At 36.7% G+C, this 16095-nt stretch overlaps 1 protein-coding gene across 1 annotated transcript; it reads right to left on the bottom strand.

Annotated features, from left to right (window-relative positions):
* Positions 1–2246: 2246 nt before the first annotated feature.
* LOC108664805 (epidermal retinol dehydrogenase 2) lies at positions 2247–10397 on the bottom strand. Its single transcript, XM_018151501.2, has 8 exons — positions 10145–10397; positions 9170–9259; positions 8261–8368; positions 7627–7758; positions 6745–6874; positions 6002–6119; positions 4222–4347; positions 2247–3507 (listed from the first exon to the last, which is right to left on the bottom strand). The coding sequence occupies exons 1-8, from the start codon at positions 10295–10297 to the stop codon at positions 3432–3434; spliced, it is 933 nt and encodes a 310-aa protein (XP_018006990.1). The 5' UTR covers positions 10298–10397; the 3' UTR covers positions 2247–3431.
* Positions 10398–16095: the final 5698 nt, after the last annotated feature.

Below are 16095 nucleotides of genomic sequence, written 5' to 3'. Positions count from 1 at the left end.
CAAGCTAAAATATAGAACAGTGAGAGAAAGAAGTGAGAACAAGCATAGGTTACATAAAATTTTCAAGACAACCTCGTTAGAGTGATGCATATGAATTACTTACCTGTGTAACTAAAACGAGTAACCGCCGTTGCACAAATCGTAGCGTCCTTCTCGACATTTCTCCACCGGCCAACACAGGAGATCGATGCTAGGCGAAAATATGAAATTTATGAACCGGTATTCTCAGGAGTACCGTCGTCAAGGATATAAATGGCTAAATTATGACACTTATGATATTTTCTGCTACCGTTAGCCCTGAAAATGTTCCAGTTATTCTTCAATCCTTTATAATAAAATACATGGAACCTGACGCGAGAACTGCACCACACAAGAAAAAATATTGTGTATATGCAGGATTGCACGATGAAAACCCGGAGTGAGTTTTTTTCATAGAGGAACTTACAGATCCTCTGGTTATATTGTGAATCCCATAAAAGAACAGATTGTCATTGCACAACTCGAAAACGTTATTCAGTTTATTGTATTATTCCTAATAATATGGCTCAGCTTTCTAAATATTCAATGCATCCAGTTTACGTCTAATGAAATCGTCTAACGTTATTTGCAGTCAATTGGGTAGAGGAAAAAAATTCCCTCGAATTGTTGGCACATTTTACTTCAAAAAAATCATCACACTAAGAATTACTTACTAAATAAAAAAATTCTTTAACTATAAAATTCAAGTTCAATTCGGAATAGTCTGACCTTGATTTAAAAGAATAACAAAATAGCATAAACCAGGCTGCATGGCTGGCTTTGGTTGAAGCATCAATTTTTAATTGCATCACCATGACGTCTTTACTCAATAGAAATGAGAAGGCTATACGACAAAATAAAAAACCTGATTTCTTTAGGCGTGTAGACTTATTTTTTTATAGAGCTGCGTGTCGCGGCGACCGCGAGCGTATACTGTCGCTCGACAAAAAATAAATTGTATCGTCTAACATAAAACCTACAATTATCCTATGGCATGCGTGCAAATTCTCCCATTGCCATTTTTATTCTATTTTTCCATTTAACCATTTTTATATGCAGTTTTAAAAATAATTTAGCTTGATCATATAGATATTTCCACCACACAGAATACGCTCTCATTACTTTCGGCCATAAAGCGTTTATGATCGACATTTCATTCATCATTAAAATTATGTCATTTGTGTATAAATCGGCTAATAATTGTAAATACGTTGAGGTAGTTGTCAGTTTATTACTCCTAAATTAATTCGACGAAAACTGGAAAGGGTATAAAAAGCAGATATGCCACAATTCAAAAGGGCGAGTTCAGATCGGACTAATTTTTACGGTACGGTGCGAAGAAATCGCACAAATTCATTCAAAAAAGGATAACATTATTGCTTTAAATTCAATATTCGTTGCATTCATTACTCATTCGCAACACAAGGAAGCACTGCAGGTGTGAAAGATAATAAATGATTCCTCATAGTCAAGGATCAAGTGAATAAATAAATGAATATTGAAATTCAAGACATTGTTATTAGTAAAGAAAAGCACGTAATCATGTAAGAAGTACTGTAGGTATTAAACTACAAAAGAGGGTAAAATGTAATGTTAATGCGTACATGTATGTATGATGAACCACTAGATACAAAAGTAAAATATGGTATGCCCTCGGAAACACTTCAAATTGAATATTTTTTAATCCATTTCATGTAGAATTAGTGAAGAAACAGGCAACATATCAAGACAGAATTTCTTTTCCTCTAAAAAATAATGGTGGGATGGTCAGGTTTCCAGCTTAGAAGGCTCTTCTTGCATAATGAAAAAGATGATGCGCAGAGTTGTAGCTAANGCAGGTATAATTAATCTACGTATATAATGTCAAATTCTATAGCGGCCGAGTGTTGGTTTGGTGGGCGCCACTGTAGCGCAGAGGTAACGGCACCGAAATGAGAGAAGCCAGCGATTGTTAGCCGTCCAAAGTGGTTCTTGCAGCATGGCCTTAGTTTGGTGCTCCTAAACGGACTATACAGATACTTGTTACGTGGGGACCTTAGGGCCTCCAGGTGTGTGGGGACTGATTGTTTCTGCTGACGTTGGCTCCTAAAACCGCTTGATACCAAAATCTTTTTGCCCTCTAACAATAATTACTTACTCGTCACTCAAACGTACGAGCCGAGATCGTAAGGAGAAAGACTGAGAATACAAGAAATTATCAGCATAAGGACGTCTGAAATGAAAAAAAATTTCAAGAAAGGTAACCATTTAATATTATGACTATAAAAGAGTAGACAAAATTACGATTTGAGTAAATTCAATTACAAAATTTAGTTTATCTGAGAATATTCTAATAAGTATACTTAGTACCATATTTAAAATCTGAGTACTTTCAAATACAAAATTCAACAAAAGCTCATACGGCGATATGCGTAACGTTCCCACACATGATGTATCCAGCTAAGCTACGCACAGCAAGTTCAGGACGACTCAGCGAAAATAATTTCATGGCACTATTTAATATTTCATATTACTATGCACATTCATAGAACTAACCTCACGACACGGACCGAGAACTCCGTGGTCATAAGAAATGAAACTATTTTAGATTTTCCGCTCAACTTTGAACAGTATATTAATTTTACTACAAGAAATGGCACACTGCGCTGATACATTGGTACAAGCGGTACAAAATAAGTAAGCGTTCAGCATCGGGAACAGCTACATAGTACAGCCTCTTACGTAGTAAACAACATGACTGAAATTGCATGCAATTTTTCATGCTATTAGAATTGAATGCAATTCCGGTACTGAGGAAGCACATTGACAAGCTTATGTTTATTATAGATACATGGGAAATTGTAGTAATTTTTGTGGCGCGCTATTCACTTTCAATAAAGAGAGAAAGTAAGGATGAAATTGCTTGCAATTCGTGATACGGAGGAAGCATAAGAATAATATTATGACTTCAATAGTTGCTTGGAAAAGTCAAACATTTTACAATATTGGTGACATCTTTTTCTTAATAACTTTCAAGCGAGTGAAATTTGATTTGATTGTTTAATCATTGAGAAGGGTAAGCAAACATTTTCCTGAGTACTTGCTAATTGATCTAAGGTTGAAAATTCTATTATTAAACGGTTTAACTTACATAAATCATATCAAACAATCATCTTCAAATCCGTTATTTTATCACACGTCTATAAATTATGAAACAAGCACATAAAAAAACGTCACTTGACAAGCTAGAATGCAAGAAATTATTATTAGTAAGCAGCAACAAATGGAAGAGAGTAAAGGCATTAAAGTCGTCACAGCAGCGTCACTCAGTCTGAAGGCACTAGGGGCCGTCATTCTAGTATGAAGGCAAGGTGGTCTCATTGAAAGTCTTCTCATTGAAGGTCTGGTGGGGAATTAGTTGCCGCCGAAGTACTTCAAGAATCCGTTTCCTCGTCAACTTCAGCTTCCAAGAGGTCACTCAAGGCGTGTTGAATCGAGAGAGGCAGCACACTGCGAGCAACGAAAGAAAAATGTTGAGTGCTGCATGATGTTTACAATTGACAACACATGTAGAATAAACAGAATATTCGAACACGTAATAAAATTGAGGTGAAGAGATCCACATTTTTGCACACCAAAAAATGCTTTGAGATCACTGTAAAATGAGAGCTCATGTTACATAATAGATAGCAAAGTAACTCCATATCGTCACATAAAACGAGCGATTGATATCATCTGAGCATCTCTTCAGTCTTGCTTGTTGATCTACTTGTGTTCCTGTACAACTACCTCTTCAACTAGGTCCCGTTATCATGAGTTATCTTTGAATACGGCTTTAAATAAAAAAGATTGTTAAAAATTTCAATCAACAAATATTTAAAACTTTACATTTGTAGCTATTGGTGAAAAGCTGTGCTTTCAAGAAGCACCACCCACTAACTGGAATACATTTTACGTAAGTGAAAAGGTTGAGACGATAAACTTCTACGACAGACATAGCTGCAAGGAATACAGCGACAGAAAACAAGAGAAGCTGAACTGGAATAACTCTAGAGGACAGCAAAATTATAATTATCATTTCGACACTACACGTGAGAAAGAGAGGAAGTGAAGATGAGGTTGGAAACAAATGAATTATTTACGATCGAATGATAGGGCATTTTTGAGCAAGTAAAATGGTGTCATGAAGACGTGCTGACGGGTGTGATCTCTTCATGGGGTTACCTGAAGAGCTTGAGGAAGTAGAAGTCTTTCTTAGGGATGCTGACGACGTAATGCTCCCGTTGGATGCCATCAATGATGATGCTCGCCGCGTCCGCTGGGGTAGTCACGGGGTTGAACAACGGGAACCTGCATAAACTTCAACTCTTCACCAAAAATTTCAAAGCCACAAAATTGACATGAAGATGCCAAAAATATTTACTGCAAAACTTATAACATTTAGCTTGAGTATACCTCTACATTAGTCTACAACATTCGCTAGAGTATGGCAATCGCGACAAAACTAGTAGGGTTAATCGGTATTGCATCTCCTGCGCAGAAACAATGGAGGACCTGATTTTTTAGCAGAAAGAATAAAAATTCATAGTAAATTCACCAAAGAAGAGCAATGGAAAGTTAGATCTCTCCTATGTTACAACGACTAATTAAATATCAGACCACAAAGGCAGATTATCTACGAAAAAAAATCTTACCGATAGCTTCAGGTAATGAAGCTTCTTTTGGACAACTCGATTTATTCAACTGAAAAAACTTTAGAGATATTAAAATTTTTGTGCACTGGCAAATAGCAGTGCAGAGCACCAATGTTTCCGATAGCAACAACACAACAGTTTAAAAGAAATAATTTTCTTGCTCTGTTGCCATTGACAACTTTCCCTTGCCAGAATGAAGACACGCAATTGTCGCATTTCATTCACAAATCTTTTATTTATTCGTCACCGCAGCAACAGAAACGATACCTAAGAATATTTAGACGACAAGTGTCATGAGACCGGCTGCAAGATGCAGCATTAACATTTCCGTGATAAGAAGAAATTAGAAACAGAAACAAGGACACTCATGCAATGCAAGAGTTTGCGGTGCATCAGTCCCGCCTAGACATCAACCTAAACCTAACATCAGAACTGAGACCTACTTCGTTAGTTTGCTTTAAGAGAAAGTTCGTCAAGAATTTAAAAGCAAAGATAAGTACAAGTAAAGTTATCAATGTTTACAATGACGATATGATGCATTTACTTGGTGTTGTTTTTTGATTTTAAAGTTCTAAATTAACCAAGCCCTTTAGTCGGATACCGAGAGCAGGAGCGAGTGTAAAGAAAATAAAGAGTGTCAAAAAGTAAGTAAAGCGGGCGCTCAAAATTGGAGTGACAACACGCCTTAAGTGACCTCTTTTCCAGGGGGAATAACCTGTGAGCTAAACAGTGTTCAAGATTTAAAAAGGATATGTTTGACCGCGAAAAAAAGAACTTAACAGCACCATGTTTTCCTACTGAATGGGGAAAGAACGAGACTTATCGTGTGTGTCTCACAATTATTTCATGGAGAGAAAATGTGAAAAACTGAACAAGGTAGATGAGGAGAATTGTGAGCTATTCATTGTACTAATTATTTCCAGCAGACTCATATTAAACTCACTATTCTATTTTAAAAGCTCAGCCAAAGGAGAGTAGGAACAAATTAGCGTTATAAAAGCTCCTGATGCAGAGATCACAGTGCGCACTCGAATGCCAGTTTCATCATGTCCGTGGCATGTGCTTGAGAAAATCAATTGAATGTGAATTGAAAACAGAATTCAAACATATATGGCGTTTAAATTACTCAATTTAAGTAACATCAAAGCTTCAGTGATACAAAAACTTCTTACAGAAACAAGCAGTTTCTGATTTCCCACAGTTTATAACGTAATAAAAGATGGGCATGAACATCCATCCTATCGTTTAAAAAAATTAAGACATTTAGCGCAATTGATGAAATGGCATCAGATGGCTAATTGCAGTCGCACCTGATCCTATAACTTTTTGCCAGGCCAGTCTCAACAACAAACGGATGCACAGTCGTCAACTTGATGCCAGGATATCGGTTATCAAAGCGAAGTTCTTCTTTCAGACCCTCCATCAGACCTGTCATGAAATCAGAATGATGAATCGCCCGACAAAATCAATCATGACAATAATAAAATATTAGTACTAAATGTAAAGCAGATAACACAATAACTAGTCAAGACTCGAGACAAACTCCCATTGTTGAGCAATATGAAATATTTTGGATATCCTGATGGGCTTCACGTGCGCAAGGCAAAGCACGTCGATCATAATTTTTTTACCGTCCAATATCTCATTGGTTAGATGGTGTGTTACAAGAACTTTCATAATTGGGAAACAATCGGTGAAAAAAAAATTGGAAATTGAATAGATTTGAAAAATATGGATTAGAAAAAGTTCAAACAGTTTTCCAACTGATATTTACAGCTTGAGGCTCACATGTCTCCGCAAGTTTTAGCTGCCACATTTAGTTTAAAAAATGATATATGAAGTACACTATGTAAAGAAAGACAGGATTCAGAGAATGAATGGTAAATAGCAGAGAAATACAGTGTTAAACTGAGAGCGAGGACATTGTATGGCATATTTGGCGGCGCATTACAATAACCAACACAAGGTTGTTCGTATACACTATGTAAATAAATACAGGATTCAGTGAAACAATGATACAGCACAGAATAAAGACAAAATAGAGAACAGGAACCTCGTATGGCGTGCTTGGTGGCGCAGTATGGCACGAGGTTGCTGGTGCCCATGAGGCCTGCGATGGAGGACAGCGCCACGATGTGACCGTCACCGCGGGACATGAATACCGGCAGCCACTCACGCAGCGTCTGCTCAATTGAAACCTATCATTAAAAATTCCATTTACAACATATATCCTGTTAATAATTTGTGAATTTAAGAGATATGACATTTTCAGGAGATGCTAATCAAAAATTTAATTACAGCATACAGATGGATTTTGATTTTTGCATTGAAAATACAGGTTTAGGAGAGGGCTTTTCGGTACATTTATCCACAGTTGGAACAAAGTATAGAATGCAGGTATCTAGTAAATAATTCTTTTAGATTGAACATATTCTATTCAAGGCAGGTTAATTGTTCCTCAACAAATCTCGAACATTGAAATAACTTGATAGAAGTAGGTCACTCTTCAACAGAATATACGGTAGTGTTGATGAAACTACAGGTCGTCTTGTTTGTTGTGATTGAAACTGGCAATGAGATTTTACTCACAGGCATTCCTACTGAAGATAAAAAAGAATTATCAGTAAGAAATATATTTCATTACACATGAAAACGTTACAACACAACTGTGTCTGATCATTAATTTTACATAAATCAAATGCATTATCTTAAATTATAATACAACCATAAATTATTTCTTCTATTAAACAGTCTGTTTTTGTGACCAGAGAAGGAGGGTGAGTACAGGATTTCAGGTACTTTTTTCCTCCAATAACTTATTCACAAAATGAAAATAAGGCAATTGTTAATATGAATGAAAAAAAAACACTGCTCAGGAAATGAACTTTTAACATAGACGATGTTTGTAATCAATGTGCCTAAATGTTAAACTGACATGAAAATGTGACATAACATTGATGGCAAAAAGCTTCTCGACGTCCTGAGCTGAGTGCTGGAGGAAGGATTTGCACGGCATGATCCCTGCATTGTTGATCAGGATGTCGATATCCCCAACTTCTTTGCGGATCTGAAACAATAGAAAACAAAGGTTTACACATGCCCTGACTTTGAACTGAATATTGACATTTTTTACATCCACATTCTATATTTGATTGTTTAAATTATTTAAACTGTGTGCTTAGCAAATCTTAAAAATTACCTAATAAAATATTTTATCTTTGATTACATTATCTATAATTTGCACTTTGTACATTAAGGCAATTTATGCTCTATATCCTTATTTTTTCTACTCGCAATTATTCAGACATTTTCTCTCATGTTTTTCCAGAATTTTTAGTCACTGAAGCTCACTAGCTTTCACACAAATGATTTTATGCAAACACTTGACTAACAATGTTGAATTCAACATCAACACATATTGTGATGTTGACCAGAACCCATGCTCACCATGCTTGACACATCACAGATGCATGAGGTGCTACAAATGATTATGTGGAGATACTTGGCTAACAAAGTTGAAGTCAACATCAACACATATGATGTTGACTTGTACTTTAACCTGTGCTCACCATGCTTGACACATCATGGACGCAGGAAGCACTGCTGACATCACATTTGTAACCCCAGGCCACACCAGCCTCAGCTTTGATGGCTTCAACAGTATTTTGATTCCATGCCTGAAAAGCACTTAGCATTTCACAAGCTATTCCATCACATCATAAATAAAACTCATATTTAGCCTGCAATGCAAGTATGGCATCTGGTGATTTTTTTCTTGGGTAAAGGAAATGCAGGAACAATGTACAACAATCATATCCAAAGTTGAATTATTTGTTCATAGTATAGCAATTCAATTTGTTAGCACACATTTCTAAAAACTAGAGTTGAAGCCTTCATGCCTTTGCATAATACAGAAATACCATTTTGCTACCTATAATATTAATCCAATGTTTAATATTGTCTGCAAGGAATGAGTGATATGCCAATAGACACTAAAAGGTTGCCTTGTTTTTTGTTTTCTTATGCATAAAGCTGCTATGGAAAGATGCAAATAATTTCTGCAAGAATTGATGCACTTGGGCGAAAATTAATTCAAGAAATGTGGTGTAAAATTTGCTTACACAACTCAGGTTATGATAAAACAGACATAAAAAATATACAAACTTTAATCATATGCAAATATAGAACCTTTTCAACAAGGGTTCTATTCATGATTTAGCAAGAAGTAAAATGCATTAAATTCATATGAAGAAGTCTCAACAGATAGGTAATTAATAGCGAAATATTTTTTAAAAGTTAAAGTTACAGCATTGAAGGAAAAGCATAAACCTGTCTTTATGCCATATACAACTTTGCTTTCAGAGTTCAAACATTCAATTCCGTGTTTTAACTTCACTTCCAAATCACGATTGAAGGTATTTGAGAGGAAGACTATAACATTATTGTGGAATTGAAAGGAAACATCATTAGGATCTTACTTCATTGATGTCACAGCACACAACTTTAACCCCAAGCCTGGACAGTTGCAGTGCTAGTTCTTTGCCGATGCCATGGCCTGCTCCTGTGACCTGGTGAAACAGTGCAATGGGAATCTCAAATTAGTCAGAACAGAATACATTTATTCCAAAAATAACAATGCTTAAATCCCATACAAACAATGCATGAATAGGCACTTTTGTTGAGATATTTGAGACAAAATATTTGTTGAGACAATCAGCTTGATCAAGTGGTTCATATTGCTGCTGCAGTTATTTCAATACAATGCTAATGGAGAATGTCATTCTACTACATATCAAGATAACATTGTAGCAGATGCCTGGTATTTCTGGGCCTCTATTCTTAGAAGTTGGAGAAAATGTACAGCTTCTGTTGAACAAAGCACATACTCCAGCAAACAATAGAATATAATAAGTGCATATAAAACACAAAAAGTACATTTCTATTATGCACCACTAGTCTTATACAATGGTTTGAAATTGCTTCAACATTTGAAAAGAAAAATTTTCAGCCAGAAAAATACCAATTGGTAAACTTGAAAGAAAATATATCTTGGGTTATTGTTGCTTATTGATCCACAGTAGAGGCTTGACTTCAAACAGCCCAAACATCATTTGAATGAACAAAATTTTCAGTAGACAAGGATTGAATGAAATTGCACTGCTTAGCTACTTGTACGTTAAATAGTAAAGGAGGTTTTAACATATGAATAAATTTCAGTCTTGCTTATAAATATAGCTCAAGCTTGCATTTGATAAGAAACGTTTCACATTTGAAACCAATAACATGATTTTTAATCAAGATTCTAGAACAAACATGTTTGAAATGATCATTGAAAGAAAATGAAAATGATCATGATCATTGATAGAAACAAAATGGACAATGAACACAAATGAAAAAATTTTCTTAGGATTCAAGCAGTAGCAACTGATAAATCTAAAATATAAAAATCTTACCATGGCCACTTGTCCAGAGAGAGACTTCTTCTGATTTGGAACAAAGAGTCGGAAAATGGCAACAAGGTAAAGCCAGCCCACAAGAAACACAAAATGGACCAAGTCAAAGATGGTTAGCGCCCATTGGTAAATTATCATAAGCAAGGCTATCATGGCTGTATTTTATAAACACTAGATGTAAAAATGAATAACTTGGGTGCTGCAAGTAGAAGATAACCATGTTAGATTTAGGCCATGTTAAATGGAAAGAAACATTAATTTATAGCACCTAGGACATAAAACATCAACTATAGTAGATATTGGTATCATAAATCACATGAATATTTGTCAAAGTGTTTGCAGGTTAGTGGTTTGGGTAGGTATTTATTAGAAGCCTGTCACCATAAATTCAATTAGTTGTAAACATAGATTCAAGTTAAAGAGGTATTTTTTAGAAACTAGTTTATTTCTACTTTCCTGATCTGGCTTATCAGGCAATTCTACTTCAAGTTATTATTGTACATCTTATTATCTGTGTTTATGCATTATGTTGGTACTGGTATCCATGATAATTATTGGTCTATTTATAACACTCACTAAATCTAAGGATATCAAATATCTTGATATTTGAGAGAATTTTAAGGGGAGCATCTACCCAAAAATTATGGATTTTCGCTTTTGTGGTTTTTAGTCTCATCTTAAAGCTGACATTCTGACCTATCCAATGGTACCAAAACCTTCTCTGTACATTGATTTATGCGTTCATGACAAATCATGAAAGGGAGGGGGGTGGGGGAGTTCTTTAACAAATAGAATAGGAGGAAATTTGCTGTGAGCACTTTAAATAGAGTGTCTGCTTCAGCTGAAGCTGAGTTACACGCCTGGCGTTGTATGAGGAGGTGTGCATGCAGTCATTCCCACCATCCTTGCCAGGAATCAAGCTGCAGTAACGTTTAGTTTTGTGTCCTTGCTACATTGAGTGCCTACTGCGAGGCGTGGGGGACTTTGTCACACTCTCCTGAACATTCACACTTATTGTCACAGCAAACCATTTCCTTTCATTTCTTTGAAAAATTTACATGAACAAAAAGGTCTTTGATTTCTGTTTTACATATGTGTACCAAGTTTCAAAACGATCCGTTCATAAATGAAAAAGTTTCCAAAAGAGGGAGACAGTCTTCTTAATATGGGCACAAAGAAATTTACCATAAAATAAACTTGCGAGTCAGTAATCTAATTTAGCTTTAGTAAAATTTAAATTTCATTCAAACAAAACACCTTCCTGATATGGCAATGTATTGTCTTCTCCATCCACACTTCTAACTATGGCCTGTTCTTATAATAAAGACGATGTGCCTTAAATAGTTCAATTGAAGCTAAATGATAATCGATAATGAACTAATAATTGATTAAACTGATTTATTTTAATAAATCTTAAATTATTAGTGATTTATTTAAATAAATCACTGGTGCAACAATTTTAATTGATTAAATTGATAAATGGATTGAAAAAGTCATAGTTTTACTGGCAATAGAAAAGCTTCCTATGTTCTATGAGTCTATGACTATAATTGATTAATTTCTTTGATTTATATTCCATACAGGTTACACCAGTGACTTGTTGACGTGGCTCTGACGTCATCCATCATCAGCACTTCGTTGAACAAATTTGGTGGGATTTGCACGTTTACCCTTTCATCTCAAGACACAAATGAACAGAAGCAAAACATGGCTGAACAATGAACATCATTGAAAAAACTTATTTATTTTGTCTTTAATTTTCTATGTCCCACCACAAGTTTTTAGTTAAAGAAAGGTCTACAACAAAAGTCTCTTATTTGCAACTCTGACTGCATACACATTCCACAATATATACACCTATCATGTTAGGATAACTCCTGGAGGCTGGAGCTGCTAACTTTTATATATAGTCCTATTGAAAGAATCACAAGGCAGTGCAAAACTGGTATGAAATGGTTGCAAAGGAATGAAATAGTGATCTGATATAAACTAGCTTGGTGTCCATTTTTTCTGAAGTATACCTGATTTGGAATATTGGGCAGAATTTTCTTATGTTTACAGGTAAAAATGATCATTTCACAGGTGAATTTAAAACATCCCAAGTGGAAATCCCAATATGGATTACCAGGTCCTGGTAATCCATATTCCATCTGGCAGAAATAAGAAATGTTGCAGTTTCATAAAGGGCAGGAAAGTTCTAGTGGCACTGGCTGACTGGCAGGCTGGCACTTGGCAGCTTGAAAGGTAAGGTTTTTCACACTAGTGACTACTGAGTACTGACAACTTGACAAGGCACTAGGGCTAGGTGTAGCCGTGTAGGTCCCATGGTCACAATGGATTATTGGATAGTGGATACCATTAGTCCATTACCAACATATAAAAAAATAAGACATTGGATGAATTTCCATGAAATCCTAAACCTAAACTGCAACTGCATAGTGGCAAAGCAGAATTTTTTAAGCTCTATTTCAAGTTCAATTTTAGGCTATGTCCTTTACAGTCCTTATTGTCCTATAGTATAAGTATACCTACCGGCTACCAGACTACCAGCAATTGCAGCAAAGTATCATTGATACCAGCATACCACACCAGTGACCAGTCACCAGCATCATCATACATAAGATAATGGTTTTAATCTTAAGTAGATGAAAAATTAAAAATGAACTGGTTCTAGAAAATTTACTGGTTTGCCAAGTGCCAATTGGCATTGCCACTAATTCATAGTGGCAAAGCAGAGAGTTTTTTAGACTCTTCCTAAAGTTCATTTTTGAGTCCTAAAGTAGACCAGTAAAGTATCTTGGATACCTGAATTATCATACATAAGAAATCTGTTGAAATCTTGAGTAAATGAGGAAATTAAAAATGAACTGATTCTAAAAAATCTCTGGTTTGTCACTATGACCTGAGTCCATAGTGGCAAAGCAGAGAGTTTTTTAGACTCTTCCTAAAGTTCATTTTTGAGTCCTATAAGTAGACCAGTAAAGTATCTTGGATACCAGAATTATCATACATAAGAAATCTGTTAAAATCTTGAGTAAATGATGTAGGCTATCTCAAGTAAAACAGGAAATTAGATTATTAGAAATTTACTGACTCGCTAAACAAATCTCTCATTTGTCACTTAGCAATATCAATATGAATGTATATTGTATAATCATCATTGATGATTGATCACTGTCACACACGACATGATGACAGGTCTGAGGTTACCTACCTTCTCACTGTGACTGGTCACTGGTCAGACAGGAAATTATCAGGATTCGGCCACTTGACCCACCGACCAGAATGGACTCTACCGAGCCAGTGAGCGCTCAACAATCAACTCACTGATACAGTGATACTGTACTAGACTACCTACTAGGTAGCTTAAACTTGACTACTAGCCGGTTGCAGTTAGTTAATAAAACCGTATCATACTAGAGAGAAATGCAATTCGTGATGTTTGGTTACTTAATTCAGCAACTAGGATTTTATTTTATAGAATCGAAGTCTAGTATATTCTATTTACTAGTAGTTCATTAGAAGAATAGAAGTACCGTAGAACCTACAGCTCCAAGCTCTGGGTGTCAACAACTGCAGACCCACGGCCACGAGTGACTGTGTGACACCATAGTTCAGAAATTCGAACTTCAGAAGAATTTGTCGAGAAGTAACCAAAAGTACTATCTAGGTAGATATACTTTAGAGCACAATCCGCGAACTTCGGAAGATTTCAAGAATTTTATGTGCAATTTGACGATAACTCTCGAGTCCCTGCCCAACCGGCGTATCACGTGAGCAGCCGATGAGCCTGTTATGTTTAACCTCCTCTTACGATGGCAAGATTTGCACTGCTGACTGCTGAGTATTGACTTATTTGACTACTGAGGCGAGAGTCAGGCTCAGGGCTGTCAGGCGACGACCTGTCGATCTCTAGACGTTCTAGTCTATAGAGTCTAGAATCTGCCGGACTACAGCTGCTTAGCAGCTTAGGTGCCAGGATGACAATGTCTATAGCTTTTAGATGGTTGATGTTGGCTCCAGAACTGATTTGAGCGTTAATTTGCTGGTCTACGGCTGCGCGCCCCTCAGTACCTTCTTCTTTTCGGGGTGTCTACACTGTGTACGGTAGACTTAAAGCCACAGGTCAACCTCGAGTCCCTCAGTTTCAATGATTCTGGCGACAATGGCGGACGTTCGGTAATGTTCTCGGGAATTTATTGCTCTATACGAAAGTTTTTCTTGCATTTGTCGAGTAAAATTCCAGGACTATAGTACAATAACAGGGACAAAAAAGGTGGAGACATTCGAGGGCTTAGTAGAAAAATTCTAAGAAATCGATGAAAGCGCAAACAGAGAAGCAGCCGTAAAATAATTGAAGGAGCATTTATACCGTAAACAATTGGGAATAAATAAAAAATCAATTCTATCTGGACGGGGCCGGATTATCAAAACATGCTAAGGGAGAAGAAGACATCTACAAGCAATATCTCTTGTATTTTGATTCCTTGCATTCCCTAAATAAACCAATCTCTTTTTTAACAAGGCACAATGCCAAAATTGACCAAAATGATGCCTTCGCCATGGCACGTCTCGGACAAATTTACGGCCGGACTCGTGGCCGGTCTCCCCAAATTCGGTGAGCATGGAATATCTCCCAAAGTATTTAACGTAGCACGATAAAAATTTGGCACACGTATTCATTAGGACCTAACGGTGATGTTTAGCACGTGGCAATGTTTTACGATTTTGCCTTCGTTTGCGAGTTATACGGTTTTATCTAATCTAAAAAATTGTCACGAGCTAAACATCGCCGTTGGGAGGTTAGGTTTCTATATTCAAAGTTTCGTTCAAATCTGTACAGCTAGTAGTTTAGAAGAAATGTCCTGCTCACTGCAAATTTCGGCACGTATCGTCATATAACTCACGAATGAATGTGAAATTCTAAAATGTTCACGAACTAAACATCACCGCTAAATCCTAATGAATACGTGTACAAAGTTTTATCGAGCTCCCTTCATTACTTTGGGAGATATTCCATGCTCACCGAATTTGGGGAGACCGGCTGCAAGTCCGGCCGTAAATTTGTCCGAGACGTCTCCATGGCGAGATCGCACAAAACTGAGCAAACTACTCAGATAAGTCGGCACCGTGTGGACGCTCTAAAAATTGCAACGATTTCATTCCGACTTAAAACTGCGCAGACAAATCTCCAACCGGCGTATCACGTGAGCAGCCGATGAGCCTGTTATGTTAAACCTCCTCTTACGATGGCAAGATTTGCACTACTGACTACTGAGTACTGACTACTGAGGCGAGTCAGGCTCACGGCTGTCAGGCGACGACCTGTCGTTCTCTAGACGTTCTGAGTCTCTAGAGTCTAGAGCAGTGGTTCCCGAAGTGGGCGATATCGCCCCCCTAGGGACGGTGGAAAGATTTTGATGGGCGGTAAGAAAGAAGAGGGCGTTCGGCGGGCGGTAGTCCGAAGTTCGAACGTGTGTTTGACGATTTGTACCCAACACGTGCAGCACATCACTCACAGCGATGGTTTTGTCACCCCCAGATCTGTTTTTTAACCTCTCCTGGTTTTACGTATCGGACAAATTAACGGCCAGACTCGCGGCCGATCTCACGGCCAATTTCCAAATTCAATGATCAAGGAATATCTCTAAAACTAATGAACTTAACACGATGAAACTTGGTACACGTATTCATTTAAACCTAACGGTAATGTTAAGCCTGTGATTTTTTTTTTATTTTGCCTTCATTTGTTTTTGCCATAGTTATATGGCAATACGGGCCGAAATTCACAGTACCGGGTAATCAAGAAATTTTTCCAAACTATTGACAGATTCGAACGAAATTTTTGAATTTACAGTCCTAACTACTGAACGTTAATGTTTAGCTCATGAAAATTTATTCGATTTTGCCTTTGCTCGCGAGCTTTTTTTTTTTCATTTCAACTTCATTTG

This window comes from Hyalella azteca, unplaced genomic scaffold (assembly GCF_000764305.2).
Source record: "Hyalella azteca isolate HAZT.00-mixed unplaced genomic scaffold, Hazt_2.0.2 contig2778, whole genome shotgun sequence".
Classification (NCBI taxonomy): domain Eukaryota; kingdom Metazoa; phylum Arthropoda; class Malacostraca; order Amphipoda; family Hyalellidae; genus Hyalella; species Hyalella azteca.
This window is presented reverse-complemented; position numbering and strand designations above follow the sequence as displayed.

Bases quoted from the DNA above. Each gene is read 5' to 3' on its own strand.
- LOC108664805 (XM_018151501.2), bottom strand. From the start codon at position 10,297: ATGATAGCCTTGCTTATGATAATTTACCAATGGGCGCTAACCATCTTT. The intron at 6,875-7,626 runs GTCAGTTTAACA...TCAATTGAGCAG, and splicing joins ATGTTATGTCACATTTTCAT to ACGCTGCGTGAGTGGCTGCC. The intron at 3,508-4,221 runs GTAACCCCATGA...CGTTGCTCGCAG, and splicing joins TACTTCCTCAAGCTCTTCAG to TGTGCTGCCTCTCTCGATTC.